The sequence below is a fragment of the Solenopsis invicta genome, chromosome 16 (genome assembly GCF_016802725.1).
Source record: "Solenopsis invicta isolate M01_SB chromosome 16, UNIL_Sinv_3.0, whole genome shotgun sequence".
Taxonomy (NCBI): Eukaryota; Metazoa; Arthropoda; class Insecta; order Hymenoptera; family Formicidae; genus Solenopsis; species Solenopsis invicta.
In genome coordinates, this window is record NC_052679.1 from 3,781,366 (window position 1) to 3,798,531 (window position 17,166).

The following is a 17,166-nucleotide window of genomic DNA, read 5'->3' on the forward strand; positions in this document are numbered from 1 at the left end:
AAATGTTTTTAGTGAATGCATTTCTATATTTTAAATTGCCTTTTGTTTGCGTTACTTTAACACAAGTACAATACCTTGTTGCAAATCAATTTTTACATGATTTTTTTTACATCTACCCTGTAAAAAGAAATTCAAGTGTATTTAAAATCAAGATAAAAGATAATAGATCACTTTGTACAATTGCGTTGCTAATTCTGAATTTTTTCAGAGAACTCCGAATAAAGATTTAATTAATTCGCAAGATGATCAGAGATGAGAGAAACGTATTTTAAGAGAAGGAAGAGGGAAATAACTGAATGCAGGATAAAAAAAATTACACAAGCGTTTAACAATGAAATGTCTTTCTTCATTTACAATTACAAAGAATGTACACGCTTATAAACAAAGAGAAATGCGCCGAGAAGTTACAGTACAGATCTGACGCGATGCCATAAAGCTCTTTGCGTGGAAAGGTTTTCCATAAAAAACTGCCGGAGAGATGCTAGACTTGGTTACTCGTCGGTGTGCCGAGGATGTTACGATCAAGCTGGACCATGTCGCTGCTATCATAACACGCGTGCATCCGAATTAAGCACCGTTCTTCACGCGCGATCGCGATCGCGACTTTTCTCTTTTTTACATCCCTCCGTCGTCGTCCCTCCCCGCGAAATTGCGGACAATAACGCGCAATTGCGTCGACCGGCTGTGCAAGGTAAATGTCGTTTACGTTTGTACATAATTCGATAAACCTCGAGAGATTAGCGGGAACAACCGAGAAAATCACCTCGCAGGTGTGAAAGCGGAAGAAGGTGTCGTGTGATAAAATATGGAACATCTGTCCTCCTATTTCCAAGCTGCGAAATGATGCTGGTTGATCCGTGCCCAAAGTAAATCAAACAGGCATTCTTCCGCCACCCCAAAAAGCCCCTGACAAGAGATATATAATTTGGAGTACATCTGCTCTATCCAGAATTCCCTTTGCCTCTGCGAGCATCATTTCTTCTAGCGAGAGAATACCGCTTCCATTGCGCAAAACAAAAGATTCTTGCGCCACGAGATATTTTAATATCACGTCGTTTTCTTCAGAATATAAAGAAATAATAATACGTGCATCATAGTCCTTGGAAATAAATTGTTTTGCATGCGCTTCCAGTAATGAACCACGTGTCTCCTGTTAGCGGCACTTTGGGAGGTGAAGTCATTTATTAAATCATTCGCGAGTGTCACCTGTGACTTATTACAGAACAGCGCGACTCATTAACGTGATTTACAGTGTCGCGATTATTCGCGTTATTTTCGTCACGAAGCGCCTCGGACGAGGAGAAGGTTTCCTGCTCTTTACACGATAGCGAGAACTCGTTGCGCGGGTTCCAAGGAGAACCCGGTTGTCGTCGAGACGGTTCCGTCGATCGCATCGCGAAATATCAATTAAATACAGACATATTATCTCATCTATCAGGAGCGCCGCGGACTCCCGAATGCGAACTCGGCCATACCCGTGCCCGGAAGATACGAAATCGCGAGCCCTCCAGCCGCTTTGAACACACATTGTTAAAATCCCCACTTCTTCACGCACGCGTCCACCATGCAGAAACCCGAAAACCTCATTCAGCCTCGTTGATCGGCGAGCTTTTCGTCCGTTCTGTGCGGATACCGAGGACGCGTTCCCCACCGGGGAATCCATCCGTCGATCGCGGAATCTCGCCGTTTAGCTTACGAAATAGGAACTTTGTAGATCGCGGTCTTCTCCGCGAAGAAGGATGAACTTGAAGAAATCGGTAAGTAGGTTCCTTACAAAGCTGTGAATTTTTTATCGTTTTGATAAGAAGGCGAACTATCCAGTCCGATTCCGTACTTCTCCCTTTTAATCCTCCAGTTGGACAAAACATGAGATGAAAAAAAAAAAAAAAATTTATTTTTTGTATATAGCTCGGTATTAAGTTACATAAGCATTTTGTTTCTGCGTTCGTAATTCAATTACATCGCTCGGCCAGTAGTCATTGTACATAAATAGAAACAGATAATGAAAGATATCGAAAGAATACGCGATTAGATCGTCACGGATCTCTGCGTCGATTCGTTCAAGTTCATCCATCCCTTTTCTCGCAGAATCATTAGATGAATAGTAGGTCTGGTGTGTCGCAGGCCGGCTTCGTTTGTTGCATATAGTAAGTAAGAAGTAACTAATCAGCGGTTACGTGTGTCGTCCGTAAGTCCGATCGTTCGTTACGGTGCACGGCGGAGTGATCTTTGGAAGTGATCTTGAGCTCAGCTTGGATCATTCGTCAAGTGTCGTCATGTAGTAGCACACATATCACAGCATACCTTTAACGAGCTTGCACTTGATAAAATTATAATACAGTGTCGTGCCTCGTGGGGCGAGGTAATCCACCGTGCGAAAATATTGAGAAACGTAAAATTTTATCGAATCAGTCCTCTTATCAGTGTGATATAACAGTGTTCCGATAAAGAATTTCCGTTGCGTACGCTGTATGTTATGTGAACGAGAACGTAGTGTCGCTGAACATTAAAGAATTCAAGCTTGACGTAAAAGAAGCTGCAGATGCTATAGACGGAAACGTTTTAGGGAAACTAACAGTGTCTCATTTTTATTTGGAAAGAGGGAATATAGAAAAAATATTCTTTGTGTGAATTTCTCTTTGTACTTCATAGACGCGTGGTATCGAATTACAGGCCTTACAGGCTTTTAAAGAGCATTACCGACTTTTATAGAGTCTTTTTCAACGAAACATAAGTTTCCGATGACTCTACAGCCCCTTCTTGCGTCGAATCTTTTATCTGATGAATGAAATTGAAATAAATTCGGTGCTGCGTTGAATTACTGCGTAGAGATATAAATTAAAAAGCTTCGTGTAAAAGTCCGAAAATATAACAACAGATATTTAATCTTTGAATCGCGTAGGAATGCTCTCGTGATCAAAGCTAATCGACGAAATAAGCCGCCGGGCTGGTCTACAATAACGTAAATTAAACGTCATATTTCGTGATCAATGCAATATAAATCCTATGTATTTATATGTAAATTAAAAACTAGTATCGCCTTGCGGAATATCTCTTTCGAAGTATAAATCGACCGAAATGAAGCACTGAGAATAATAGAGACCCAAGTCACAATTTTTAACAAAAAAGCTAACGAAGCAACTTCCATCGGTGGAAATGTATCCTCCGGCTACTTTAGCGGCTATCCGAGCGATGGAACGAAGTGTAAAACGTCAGAACGTCGTTTCTAACGAATGTGTCTCGTAAACGTACATGTTATTCGGGCAATTCGATCTATGGCATCGCAATGATGAGCAAAAATTAGTGAGTTACTTATATGGCCTATTAGAATATTATGTTAGGGACTATTTTTTTCTGTCCTAGAATTCTTCGTGGCTTAGGTCTATATAAATTTCAACGCTTCAAATAATAAATAACGCGTTCTGTCGCCGGAGCCCGCGTGTCCCACCAGTCGAGACACGCATATATTACCGCATAATTTTATTTGGAATGATACAACGCATCTGTCACGATCATCGGGCATACACACGTGTACATATGTACATGTATACACAGATTGCTTCCGATTCACGGGTCTCCTTGGGGAAAGGGAAGCCGCGGGGTCGCGTAACATCGTCGCCGCCGCGACGCTGTCGAGGAAAGGAAAGATAGAGGAAGAGGAAATGATATGCACCGGAAGAGCGGCTTATACCGAAACGAAAGCGCTGTATACGTGTGTGCATGTATGTCTTTAAGCGTTAAGCCGCGCGCGAGCTGTACCCCGCAAAACACAAGACGAATTAAAAGGAGTATTCCCGAAGGAATCCATCTTACGAGCTTGACTGCTTAATCTTCGAGATTGGATTTTAGCTTCGGTATCCCTAAATCCCGTCGTTCCTCTTTCCGCTTTTTCTATCTTTTTATATTTGTTGATTCTTGTTCGAAATTAAAGTATTCTAATCAAGTTCCTCTTTCGCATTTAAAAACGTCATTAACACTAGAACTTTCAAAGTAGTCAAAATAATTGACTGGATTGTAATTTTTTATCAAATTTATAGCGGTGCATTTTCTTAGATCTTCCGTGATTTTATTATAATATATAAATATAATTAAATTGATCAACTTGCTTTCTCTCTTCATCTCTTTTTTAATGATACCCGTAGTACATTTAGATAATAAAAATAGATAAATGTTAATCGTCGGTAATTCTAGTGTTAAGGACATTGGCGATATCAAGACGTTGATATCGAAAGACCTAGAAGACGAAACGGGTAAGTTTCAAGGTCCGATATTCGAGATTAAGCATCCGATCTCGTGGAGATAGATTTCCCACGGATTCCCATTTCAATTCGTCCGCTTCTTCGACGAATGACGAATTCGAGCTGGAACCGCTCGCTCAAACCGTACCGGAGTAACTCTCGCTCGGCCAGACGTAGTATAGGTGACGTCGGCGTGCGTACGCCTGCTGGAGTTGCGCCTCGGACGCCCGCGACGATCCCTGCGGTTCCTGATGACCTCGTGGTGGACCGGCGTCGGTGTCCGGCTCTGGCTATACTATGGTACCGCCGCCTTCCACCGGACTGACTACGTGGAGAGCGGCGCCGCCGACCTGGCTGATCCCTGACTGAAATTAAAGACAACGCGAACCACTCGTTGATACACAACACGAGTAATGCGTACCTGATCACCTAGTCATCTAAAAATGAGCATTATTCCCAAAAAGTTTGCGCCCCGCCATGTCTTTTATAAGGCTAAAAATTTATTTTTGACTATAATGATAAATCATGAGTTGAATGAGCAAAACTATAAAAACACTTTCAATAATTCAATTTCAAATTTAGAAATTTGTTCATTAAAATTTTCATTAAAATAAATAACTTATGTCTTCACAATCAGAAATTCATATTTTCATTAAAGTTATACATGTAACTTATAAATAATTAAAATGATTTAGTTGACGCGTATAATGCTGTCTTGTTTTTGCGGAAACTTTTTGGGAACGATGCAGATCTAGTGAGAGATTGAGAAAGAGACAAAGAAAAAATGCGTGAGAGCAGAGAAATATAGTGCAATTCGTGATATAAAATTCAGAAGCGTCGCCGAGAAGTGTATCTCGACAATAACGTGTGTGAACGATTCGAACGTGTATACTATTCTACTTCTATGACAAGATTCGATCAAGCGGTAAATAAAGCAAAATAGAACAGAAAATGATAAGTCATACGTACCATGCGATAACTCAGGGAAGTCTCATCCACGATATTCTCTTGCATCAGCCAAAGCGTGGTACAGAACATTAATCTTTCCGATCAATCAAAAGTGAGAAAAAGGAATTAATGCTTCGTCGGCCTTGAGAAATAAGCGCAAGCATCGCGTCCGAATTAAAATGATAAAAAAACGCGCTATTAAAAAATATAAATCACGCTATAAAAAGAAGCAACGCACGCTATAATGAACTTGACCCGCGGTACTCCGCAATTAGTTAGGTATTTCGGAGCGTTGGCCAAAAGCGTGAAAGACCCGCTTTCATTAAATTGTATACGTATATACTGTTCAGTGTAATACGATGAATCACAACAGCAACAGATTTAAAACGCATTTCTTTGAACACTCGATAAATAATTGCGTTGCGGTATATTTGTAAATGCAATTCGCAAACGCTGGCTAGTTTAACTGATCGCAATTTAATGAGGCTGCCCCGTACTTTTGGTCAAGGCCGTTAAATGAAAAGGTGAAAGTGTGGGATATTCACGTGATACAAATGCTCTATGCAAAACGCCCAGGAAACACTATTCGAGTCCTAATATTGGGACCTAGTACTATATGTATATAACGTAAAAAGGAAAAGAGAGAAAAAAAGACATGCGATGTTCTTTGCAAACTTGTAAACATCGTCTTACATGTGTCACCATACATATGTTAAGTATGCATATGTATGTGTGTCGCACAAAGACTCCCCGGCCGTTCTCCCTGGAGCTTCTGCATTGCACTTGATTGAACAAAATTTCAACAAGCGGGAAGCAAGCAGCGATCGTTCATTCAAATTTTCGCTTTATTGTACAACAAGGCAAAATTCATCGTTTTCAACAAAGGATATTTTAAATGTTCTCGCATCACGTATCGTAAGTCTGAGAGACGAGGCTAAATAATTTTCTTTCGTTGAGTCTCTATCAATGATCAGCTAAAGCTAAATAACACTTTACAGAAGACAGAAAGAAAGTTCTTCTTCAATAAAGGGGCCTGCCCTGTCACGAGACCTCATAGGGCTCAAACAACATTGCTCTCGAGGATGCAAAACCAAAAACATAAATATATCAATATTCGATTCTCTATCCTATAACTCGCGTAATTCTGCAATATTCATCGCGAGAATATATCTTGACCAGACCATCATTAGGCACAGATATCAACGACAGCCTATACTATGAATGAACTTTAAGCACATACTGTCAATGTCTTTTTTTAATTTGCAGCGCATGCATTAATCAGGTTTTATAGAAATGATAATATCTAAATAGAAGTTATATATAAAGCTCCTTCATTTTTCGCAAAAACAATTAATCAACTATATTAATGCATCCGGAAAAAAAACAAATACCAAAGTAAATGTGCGCGCTCTACACTACTTAATTTGAAATGTCTATTTTCATGCATTTCGAGCAATAGATTTGCATTCGAAAATGTTGCGAATTTATCTGATATAGTGGAATGTTCTGAGTAAAAGGCAAGATTATCCGAAAGATGTTCATTATACATAAAAAGATTAAAAAGTAAAAGAAACCTAAACGGTATTAAAAAGATACCCTATGGAATTCAAAATTGAGGGCCCAAAAATAAATAGATTTTAAACTACTTGTTCACTCATAGTATCGTCCGTCCATGTACTTCTGTAATTATATACACAATATAAACTTAGAGAAAAATACTAAAAAAATCTTCAATGCTTTTTCTACAATGGCACCTCCCAATACTAATAGAACTCAAACGCACGTGTACACCCTAAGTTCGTAGACTTAAATGTGAATAGGGACTCTTTAAGATTAAATATATATACTGATTGTAATATGTAGAACTTAAATACCAGCGACGCGATCGTCGTATCAAACACCCGGCAAGGTAATACCGAATTCGTCAATATAGCTTGTTCTAAATTCTACTCCAAAGTAAGAACAATCATTTGTCTTCAAGACATTCTTCCATCGCCACGACAGGCGATAGAAAGACTATCAAAAAAAAATTACAAAATTTTCTTGTGCCACTTTTGTCACGATAACATCATTCTAGATTCTAACTCTAAGTATATATGTACAGAATTCTCGGATCTTCTGACCAACAGACTCTACTTGATTGACTCGCTAAATAACGATTTGAAAATAACGGGTTACATCAGAGGTCATTACATCGCATGGAATTGATATTACTAGTGTAGGGATTGTTGCTATGATGGTGTGATGGCCTGTGCAGGGTGCTGCTTATCGTGAGAGGACCTACCATGTGGCCGGGCCTCGCCCACGTGTACACGTATCCGTCCTGACACGCCGTCACGAAGCAATCTTCCCTAAACACTAATTCAGTCAGTCTCTCGTGCGCCAGCTTCTTGCACACCAGCGGCTCGAGGACCGGGCACTCGTCGAACCTGGGACACCAGGCGGTCCCTATCAACCTCATGGGATCGTCCATCACGGAACTAACCTTTTTACTTCCCGTCCCACCTACTAAACCCCCACCGACACTGTTGTTCAGACTACTACTCGTCGTACTCGTCGAGTTGCCGGTGCTCGCCTTGTCGCCACCATTGTTCTGCACGATCGTCGTCGTGCTGTTATTGGCTGTTGCCGTTGCACCGGTGCCGCTACCTCGCATAGTGAGGCTAAAGTTTCTCTTATGATTATCACCCTTACGCTCGCCGAAGCCAAGACCCGCTAGCCTCTGCGTCAGCGAATTCACGGTCGCCACCGCGGCGTTCGTGCTAGTGCTATTGTTACTAGTCTCGTTATTACCACTCGCGTTCTCCTTGAAGTTTATATTATTCGAGTTATTATGTTTAGCATTCGAGTTCGAATGGTGATTTACCGTTGTAGCTGCTCCGTTGCCACTATTGAACGTGCCCGAGGACGACAAGGTACCGCCACTGGTGCTGCACGCCGCGGAAGGTCTCTGCTTGGCGCACACTGGTTGCCTCAACACATCCTCTGTGATGTCCCATAGGCACAGTTGGGTGTCCTGCGATACACTGCCTAACCTGTAGCATGTGCCGCCCGACATTCTCAATTCAGAGCCGCAGGAATTACGATTCGAATGGATGCCGCCGCTCTGCGAAGTCGTGGACAGACGGTGCGACTTCTCATGGAAGTGATTGTGATTGTTGTGCGGCATCGTTGTCTCGTCGTCCGAACCACTAAAGTCGGGATCGTGATCACCGTACGACGTTGTGTACGGATCAAAAGCAACCACGCTCACCCAGCTGTGATGGCCTTGCCCTCGCGCCACAACCCGCTTCTCGTGGAAGCTCCAGATAGTCACCAGATCGTCCTCGCCGCCTACAACTACGTAACGTCCGTCCGGCGACCAGCACACGCACAGAAAACCGCCAAAGTAGCTCCTTGCTGAGCCGACCAGCTCCATAGTGTTGTATTGAAAAACACGCAGAAATCCATCCTGTGACACCACGGCCAAGTTCGTGCCACATGGGCTAAAAGCGAATTCATTTATGCAACACCCTTCTGCGCCTATCACCCACCGATAGAGCGGGTTCCTCGTGGATTTGGTTTTGCAGGTATATATGGCGTATCCATCACCCGCTTTAAATGACTGATAGTGCGGTGCGGTGGTGCCACAGAGCAGCTCTTCGTTATACAGGTACAGCTGACCGGAGCTATGAGAGACCAGAAACAGATTGTTCGAGCCAGGAACCCACTTTATACATGTCACCTTGCTCTTGTCTATCAGCCTCTGAAATATGAATGTTCCTTATTAAAGACAAAATATTCTCGTGTAAAAGAAAATTAATAATAGCACTGCGAAAAAGTGTTTAGAATTTTTCAATCTTCTTCCAGAATAATTAAAAGATTTAATAAAAAAAAAACATTTAATATATAAAATTTAACTAAAATATAAACAGAGCTCCTTTCTTTCTAGAGAAAAAAAGTTTACACATAAATTTTTATACGATCTCAATCTTATAATTGATAACAAAGATAAAAAGGAAATAATGCTGGTACATGATTTGAAAACATTATGGACATTATTGAAGTATTAAGAGCGTGCTTGTCTCATAAAATGCGACTGTACGCGACAATGAATCATTAGACGTTCATTGAGGCGGAAATGTATTTAAAATAGGCGGCATGATCGTTCCACCAAGGCCTGTCCACTACAAGACAGCGGAAAGTTATGTAATGTTGCTTGTTGAGCTTAATTATTTGATTGAGATATAATTGCATTAGTGCGCGGGCCTACCGACATAAAATAGCCTGGATAATGTGCCACTAAATATTAAGTCATCGCAGAATGTGGCGCTAGGCATCCTGAACCAGCATTTATTTTCCAGTTTATCATGTTTCAATAAGATAACATGGACATATCATCAAGAGAGGATAAGTGTTGACAGCTATTGTACACATTGCCGAGAGACTACAGTGATACTAGCTGCATAGAGAATATTGTTTGAACTATGAGATTATTTATCTCTACGTAAGCCAGTTCACAGATAATGCAGGAAGCGCTCTTTCTAGCAGACGCAATGTGGGGGGGAGGGGGGGGGAGAGAGAGAGAAAGAGAGAGAGAGGAGAAGGAGAAAGAGATCTTTGAGCAGGGCTGAGAGAAATTTGTAATTTGTGCCAAATTTGCTTCTACATACGTCTTCATTGTACAGTTTGCTGAGTTGAGAACTGTCCTTCTTTATCGGATCGATCAGCTGTATCTGCCCAGTGGAGAATCCCACCAGTAATGGAGCACTATCAGCTGTCGCTGTTGTTTGATTGAAATTGTGGCAGGTTGGATTAGTTCCCTTATATAACTTTTTATCCACTGGCTTATTTAAGTCTACAGCCTGAAACATTTTAACAATGTATCAAGTTAAAATGTGAAATTTCTTCTATAAAACCTTTTCATTAATATACAGTTTACTTTCTAGTAACAGCACGGAAAATTTGAGTTATGCGTGCTATAGATTATTTAATCATTCTTATTTTGAAAACTTCTTAGAGATGATTTCAAATGTCTACAAGAATTTAATTCTTTAGAAACATCTTGGCAAATTAATTCTGTCAGTTTTTCACATCTTATTCATAAATCAACGATTTAATCAATGAATACTAAGAATTAAGATAGCAATATTATCTGCGATACTATTGATGTGATTACTCTGCACGTTTCTAAGAAACGTCAGCACGAGTGTTCGCTGTCGTCGGCTCGTTCACAAATAAGAAAAAAAAAGAAGAAAAAAAATGCAGCGACGGTTTGACGCGAGTCGACCCCAGAGGAAGCTCTCGACGTTGCGTTCGTCGTCACGATGGACGAGGTACGGTGTGAAACGAGCTTACGTTAGCCGCAAAGATGGTGGTCTCGACGTTTGCGAGGTTAGGTCGCGACGACGGCTCGCGATCTCGAACGTACTCCAGGTCGTCGCCGTCGTCGCGACCGCAGTGCCGGGGAAACGGATCGCGCCTCACCTTTTTGACGCCTCGGTAGACGTAGACGTAGAGCTCTTTGCCAAAATTGAAGCACATTCGGTCGCCGAGGCCCTGCGCGCCCGTGGGGTCCGCTGGGTCCGGCAGCGTGACGAAGGACACCCTTACAGACGCGCTGCCCTGGCTGTTGGTGTAGCCGACTCGATTCGGTCGCGAGTACTCCGACAGGGTCATCAGCTTGTAGGTGCCCTCCCGCGTGACGAATTGTGTTTTCAGGTCCTCCTTCCCTCCTCCGTCCAGCTGCACAGCCATCTTACCACCAGCAGCAGCAGCAGCGGCGCGGCGGAGGAGCTCATCAGACACGCAGGAAAATATCGCTCGTAGGCCGCCCTCGTTTCTGGCACGTCGTTACTCCGCCACCGTTTCGACCACCGACCGTCCCACGACCGATCGACGAAACGTCCGTCCGCGCGTAGTGCGTGCGTCGCCGTCGTCCGTCGATCGCCGCCGTCCCCGACTCCCTCGCCGTCGCTCGCGCGTGGCTCCCCTCGCCCGTGCGCCCGTCCGCAGGCAACTTGACGCGCGCGAAGCGAGCTCCGCCGGCGGGGCCGGCTGCCGTCGTCGTCGGCCACGATTGGCAGAGCCACGCCGGGAAACCGTGCGGAGCACCGCGAAAAACCCGTAACGTCTCTCGCCGGCCGCCTGGCTGAGCTTAGCTTAGCTTCCCGACTACACTCTCTCTCTCTCTTTTTCTCTCTCTCTCTCTCTCTCTCTCTCTCTCTCTCGTCCTGTCCCCTTCCGTCTTGCACGACAGCACGAACACGGATAAAAGCGCCCGAAATACTACTACGAAACGTACGAAACCGTATGAAATTGCTGCTCGTGTAGTTCGCTCGCTGAACGGTGGCGGCGCGGCAGTTTGCGCTGTCAGGCCCGTGCCAAGCTTGCCAGCGCCTCGCGCAAGATTAAGTGGTTTGAGATCACAATTTGGGAAAAACTCTGACCAAGAATGAAACTTTTTCCATAATCTTACGTTTCAATTTAAGAGGAACTTTGTTAGGCCGATTTATTAAAATGCTGCAATTTCTCATTTAAACGCGATCACGCTTGTCATCGTGATAGCGAAGGGAGATTGCGCTCCCTTTGTACGGCACTAGAAACCGCGATGTCGTCGATGCGCGCGCAGCGAAGTCGTCAGTTATCCGCCTCTAGAGTGCGGCTCGCACGAGCCCTGTTAGGGACCGGATATTTTGTAAACAAGCGTGAGCGAAGGGTCAATTAATTTTGCTCGCTCTTTCCTGCCTGCCCTCCTTCCTTCCCGCGATGACATCGTCGTTCGCGTGCGTGGTCGTCGTCGACGGCGAGGCGAACAAGGGATATTCCGCGTTCAATTTTGAACAAATTACGCTTTCGAATGGTAGTAAGTTTTCTTTCTCTTTCTCCCTTTCCCGCTCTTTCTTTCTCTCTTTCTCTTATGCCATCTTCTATCAGAAAGCCCGCCAAGTTTCCTCGTCTCGCGGCGACGAATTCGCCCGTGAGATTCGAGCATCGCGGAATTGAATTCGCTGGAGATAATTACGGAGGTAGATAATCGCTTCGCGCAGCTTACGCGATGCGCTGTATCAAGTCAAGTGCAGTCAAGTGCGGTTTCGCCAGCGCGCCGATTGACTTCAATTTAGCTGATCTTGCGTCTCTTTCTAGGTCGCGCGCGTCCTACTTACGGTCATAATCTCGACGGCACAAGAAGGTTCAGCCGAGCGTAATTAATTTTAACTGCCGTTAGCAAAACCGATCTTTAGACTTTTATTCTGCACGTAAGACGTAAATTAGATAGGAATTTCCTTCAATAACTCGGTTTGCGTAATTAGAGATTTCTGTAACTTCTAAATCAGAAGTTTTCTTTGCAATTCTTACACATCTATTTTCTTTTTTCTCTATTTATTTTAATTTTTGCATGTGACAGCCGAGAATCGAAAGTTTATCCATTAAAGATCTAAAAACTGTAATTAGGTTCAGAATTAAAAAATTGTCAAAATGATATAACCTTTTCCATATAATACAGAACTTGCAGCAACAGTGTTGCATTGTTGCAACAATACTTTTGCAAGTTTCTATGTTGTATGAGATACTTGCTATCTTTTTTAATTCTTAGAAGGAATAAAAGGTAATTTAGCGTACAATATTTCTAAAAGATTTACAAAATATTCATAATAATTATATATTTGAATTTGAATATTTTATAAATATTTTCGTAAATCTTAAATAGATCATAAAGATTTATTAGAAATAAAAATATTTATAAAATATGCATAAAATATTACTATAAATATTAATTTCTTTAATCACCATAAATGTCATATAAAATACGTAATCTACATTTTTAGAACATTTTAATTAAAGATTTTATGATTTCTTTCTTTGTATATATAAAATACTGATAAAATATTTATAAAATATAAACAAATAAACAGTAATAAATATTTATAAATATTTATCGTAAATACTATACTCTGTATGAAAAGTTAAACCGAGTTTAAAATTTAGCTACATTGGTAACAAATAGAGCTAAAAAGTTTTTAATCAATTTTTCTGATTTTTCAAAGGTCTAACTATTTTATGAATTATCTAGATTCATAAAATCTAGTTTTTTCTTAATTCCGACTAGTTCATCTATCACGCAACGTTGAAAGTAAAAGTTTTCTCCAGTCCGCGACAAACGCGTTCTATGCCACGCTTCAATTCGATTCAAATTTACCCGCGCGTAATCACGTGACCTCGCAATCATTGCGCCGCGCCGCGGCGCATTGGAGCCAAGTCTTTTCCGGTTTCTTCTCGACCGGCCTTTTCCGTTAACGACGCGCGCGTACCGCCGTTCGAATCTCGCTCGTCGAAGACTCCGGATCGCGAATCGTATCGATGGAATCGCGTTGGCCCGATTCGTTCCGATCATCCGTGTTAGTGTGAGTCTAAACGTGAGTGTTGACGATTGCAATACTGATGAACGCGAGTGTCGATAGACACAAGTGCCGATGAACGCGAACGCCAATGTACGCGAATGTCGATGTACGCGATTGCCAATATACGCGAGTGTTGATGTACGCGATTACTGATGGACGCGAGTGCCGATGAACGCGAGTGCCGATTACATTGAACTTTTTGGTCGTCGACTGAAGAACGCCGTTTTCGCGGGACGCCTTGGGATCCAGTCCAGAAAGTCAGGCATTTTTGGCGCGAAGATGAACCGAACGCTGCTGCACGTACGATGGTGAGTTTTTATTCTATCATGAAAACTGTGTCAATTACTTAAATTTATTTTTGGAGATAATAACAATGTGAATCTACGAATAAATAATTGGTTTTCTTGGCCGTATCAAACATTTTCGAAGGATACAATTTTTACGATATAATTTCAATATTTTTCTGAATAAGGAAAATCGGAAATTAATGTAGTATTATTATTATTATTTGATGAACTTTTGTGTAGGATTTGCTTTGTATCATTTGCAAGAATAACCAAAATAAAATTTATTTTGCATGGGTTTCAATTTCTCAATCGGCGCATCGATACGTCATCAAGATGGCGACGAATGCGCGTTCGCGTAAAGTAGTTGTACATCGATAGTATCGATACGCGCGCGTCTCTTCGACTCTTCCTCGCTTTGACGTAATTGGTTGATTCTTTTCGATATCTGTCGATATCACGACATAAATGGCTGCAGGCGCGTGAGGTTATGAGCACGTGAGTTTATGTATACGAGAATGTATACGTAAAGAGAAACAAGAGCTAACTGTCCAAGCGGACACTTTTATAAGGGTAGGTTTACTAGAAAAATTGATGTATCTAAATTGATATGTTAAAGCCTGATTGTTCTTTATAATAATAATTGAATGTGAAAAAGTTACAAGTTGGTTACCGCATTAGTTCTTATCACATGTTAAGTGTCATAAATTAATTATATAGTATATTTATTATAAAACACATTTTTTTACAATAAAAAGTAAACGTAAGTTGTACTGTCGTGTCGGTAACTCTCATATTTATTTTACACAAATTTATCATTTTTTTTTCTTATCAATCCCATAGCAATACACGTGTGTACATGAAATCAGAATTACATTGCCCTGATGGCTCCAATGGGGAAGCGTTCATTCCGTGGTAAAAAGAGGAAATTTAATGAACGCAACACACAAAAGCGACCAAAAGCGAAGAAGGAAAAATTTGACTATAGGACATCCTCTTATGTCAAAGAGCGTAAAGCCAAAAATGATGAGATCGAAGCTCGAAGGCAAATAGTGGAAGAGGAGAAAACGCGTCGACGACTCGAGGAGGCTGACAGTTCTGAAGAGGAAGAGGTTGATCCTTGGTTGCTCTATTTATCCAAGTTATCTGGTTATAAACACAAAAATTTAGTAGAAAAACTGAGGAAATCAATTGTGACCAGTTCAGAAAGTGAAAACGAAGAGTCTAATACACAGAATAAGAATGAAACAGACAGAAAAGAAAAGAGAAAAAAAAGAAAAGGAGTAAAGAAAATAAAAAAGAACATCGAAGAAGAAGAAGAAGAAGAAGAGAGTGAAGAATCTGAAGCAAATGAAGAATCTTCTGATCAGAATGAAGAGATTATAGTTAGTACAAAGGAGGATGACTATGAAGATGCTGAGACTGCCCAGGAAGATATTGGTCATTTGAGAGATCCATTCTCTTTGCATTTACGCAATGATATGGATGACGAACTGTATAAAGTAGTCTCTGCAACGCCACAAAATACAGAGACCACAACGTTATCATGGCCCACACTGGGAAATTTGGTATGTCAGATTCCAAAACCAGCTGTTAATCCAAATGACAAGGTGATAAAAGTCAAAAAGCTTCTGGACGATGAAGAGAAACAATATACAAATTATGGTAAGGTTCCAACTTTGATTGAGAATGTTGATTGGGACAAATTGCATGTAAAATCACAGATTCAAAACAATTTAGTCAAAGCTAATTATAATAACATAAAGAATACTGTGGAAAAAGATTCTGCCATGACTCCTCTTCAAAGAGAACTATTTTCAGTAATAAATAATTATCAAGATTTGTATTATCCTGGAAGAACGTTTTCCAACGCTGATGAGATACGATTCACCTATTGTCTACATGTAATTAATCATGTGCTGAAGACTCGGACAAAAATACTGCATCACACCGCAAAATTAGCAAAGTCTAATCGTAATGGCATGGGAGAAGTTCCAGATGAGTACAAGGATCAAGGTTTAGTAAGGCCTAAGGTTCTCATAATAGTGCCATTTAAACATGCTTGCTTGAAGATAGTTGAGATGTTTATTTCGATTCTATTTGGCGAAGATAAAGGCGGCTCTGTTATCAATAAGTTACGATTCATGGAGGATTTTACTGGTAACGAATTAGCGATGCCTAAGAAGAATCCTAAACCAGAAGATTATAAATTGACCCTACAAGGAAATCTCGACGACAAGTTCAAGATAGGCATGGCGATTACTAAGAAGACTCTCAAGTTATACACAAATTTTTACTCTTCCGACATTATAATTGGCTCTCCATTGGGTCTCAGAAGAGTGGTAGGTGCAGAGGGTGAAACGGTGAGAGATTACGATTTCCTATCGTCTGTAGAGTTGCTGATCATGGACCAGATTGATGTGGTCCTCATGCAAAACTGGGACCATCTGTATCAAGTGTTGGATTATATGCATCTGCAACCCCAGAAGTCCCACGATATCGATTACTCCCGTCTTAGAAGTTGGTGTGTCAATGGTTGGACGAAATATTATCGACAGACATTGATCTTCTCTAGTATCGAAACACCATTCATAAACACATTGCTGATCAAGAAATGCTTCAACTACGCTGGCCAGGTGAAAGTGGCGAATGCGTTAGAGCCAGGCTCAATTCGTGACGTAACCATCAAAATTCCACAGGTGTTCTACAGATTTGACGCTTCCGATCTTTGTCAGGCGATCGACAGCAGGCTGGATTTCTTCCTGAAAGAGATATTGCCACGGTACACAGATCCTATATATAATCACACATTAATCTATGTACCATGCTACTTTGACTTTATATATCTACGGAACCGTATGATGAAGGAGAACATGAGTTTCACGATGATAAGCGAATATACCGAAGACAAGAAAGTTGCCCGAGCGAGGGATATGTTCTTTCATAGCGATGCGCATTTCCTGCTTTACACGGAACGTTGGCACTTCTGGCGCAGAACGAGGATAAAGGGTATTCGACACCTCATATTCTACCAATTACCCACGTATCCACACTTCTACAGCGAAATGTGTAATCTGATGGACAATTTGTATCAGAACCCACGTTCCGGTACAGAATACAACATGTCGGTGACTGTCATTTACAACAAATTTGATGCCATAACGCTCGCTCAAATAGTGGGTCAGAATAGAGCCTCTAAAATGATAGAATCGGAATCTAAAGTACACACAATGAAATGCTGAAACTTGAATTCTTACATTTGTGTGTATAACACGAAGAGGTAATAAAATTAATTTATATAATTGGAAAGTCTTA

The 17,166-nt window shown here is 41.3% G+C and overlaps 3 protein-coding genes across 6 annotated transcripts in view; 2 read left to right on the plus strand and 1 right to left on the minus strand.

Annotated features, from left to right (window-relative positions):
* Nucleotides 1-324: 324 nt before the first annotated feature.
* Nucleotides 325-11,342, minus strand: LOC105202904 (WD repeat-containing protein 20). Of its 4 annotated transcripts, XM_026132962.2 has the most exons (5): nt 10,653-11,342; nt 9,839-10,030; nt 7,471-8,931; nt 5,208-5,280; nt 325-4,603 (listed from the first exon to the last, which is right to left on the minus strand). In XM_026132962.2, the coding sequence occupies exons 1-4, from the start codon at nt 10,920-10,922 to the stop codon at nt 5,230-5,232; spliced, it is 1,974 nt and encodes a 657-aa protein (XP_025988747.1). In that variant the 5' UTR covers nt 10,923-11,342; the 3' UTR covers nt 325-4,603; nt 5,208-5,229. The 4 variants fall into 4 exon arrangements, with proteins under 4 accessions (XP_025988747.1, XP_025988746.1, XP_039314305.1 ...); XM_026132961.2 differs by lacking the exon at nt 5,208-5,280; XM_039458371.1 differs by lacking the exon at nt 325-4,603 and having other exon boundaries at nt 4,610-5,280.
* A 1,877-nt stretch (nt 11,343-13,219) lies between these two features.
* The window catches only part of LOC105203022, a 163,926-nt gene continuing 159,979 nt past the window's right edge, over nt 13,220-17,166 (plus strand). The window contains exon 1 of the mRNA XM_039458590.1: nt 13,220-13,875. Coding sequence (XP_039314524.1) covers nt 13,873-13,875 — 3 coding nt within the window. The 5' untranslated portion in view covers nt 13,220-13,872. The remainder of the gene's footprint in view (nt 13,876-17,166) is intronic.
* LOC105202954 (digestive organ expansion factor homolog) lies at nt 14,274-17,153 on the plus strand. Its single transcript, XM_011171652.3, has 2 exons — nt 14,274-14,424; nt 14,695-17,153. The coding sequence occupies exon 2, from the start codon at nt 14,736-14,738 to the stop codon at nt 17,091-17,093; it is 2,358 nt and encodes a 785-aa protein (XP_011169954.2). The 5' UTR covers nt 14,274-14,424; nt 14,695-14,735; the 3' UTR covers nt 17,094-17,153.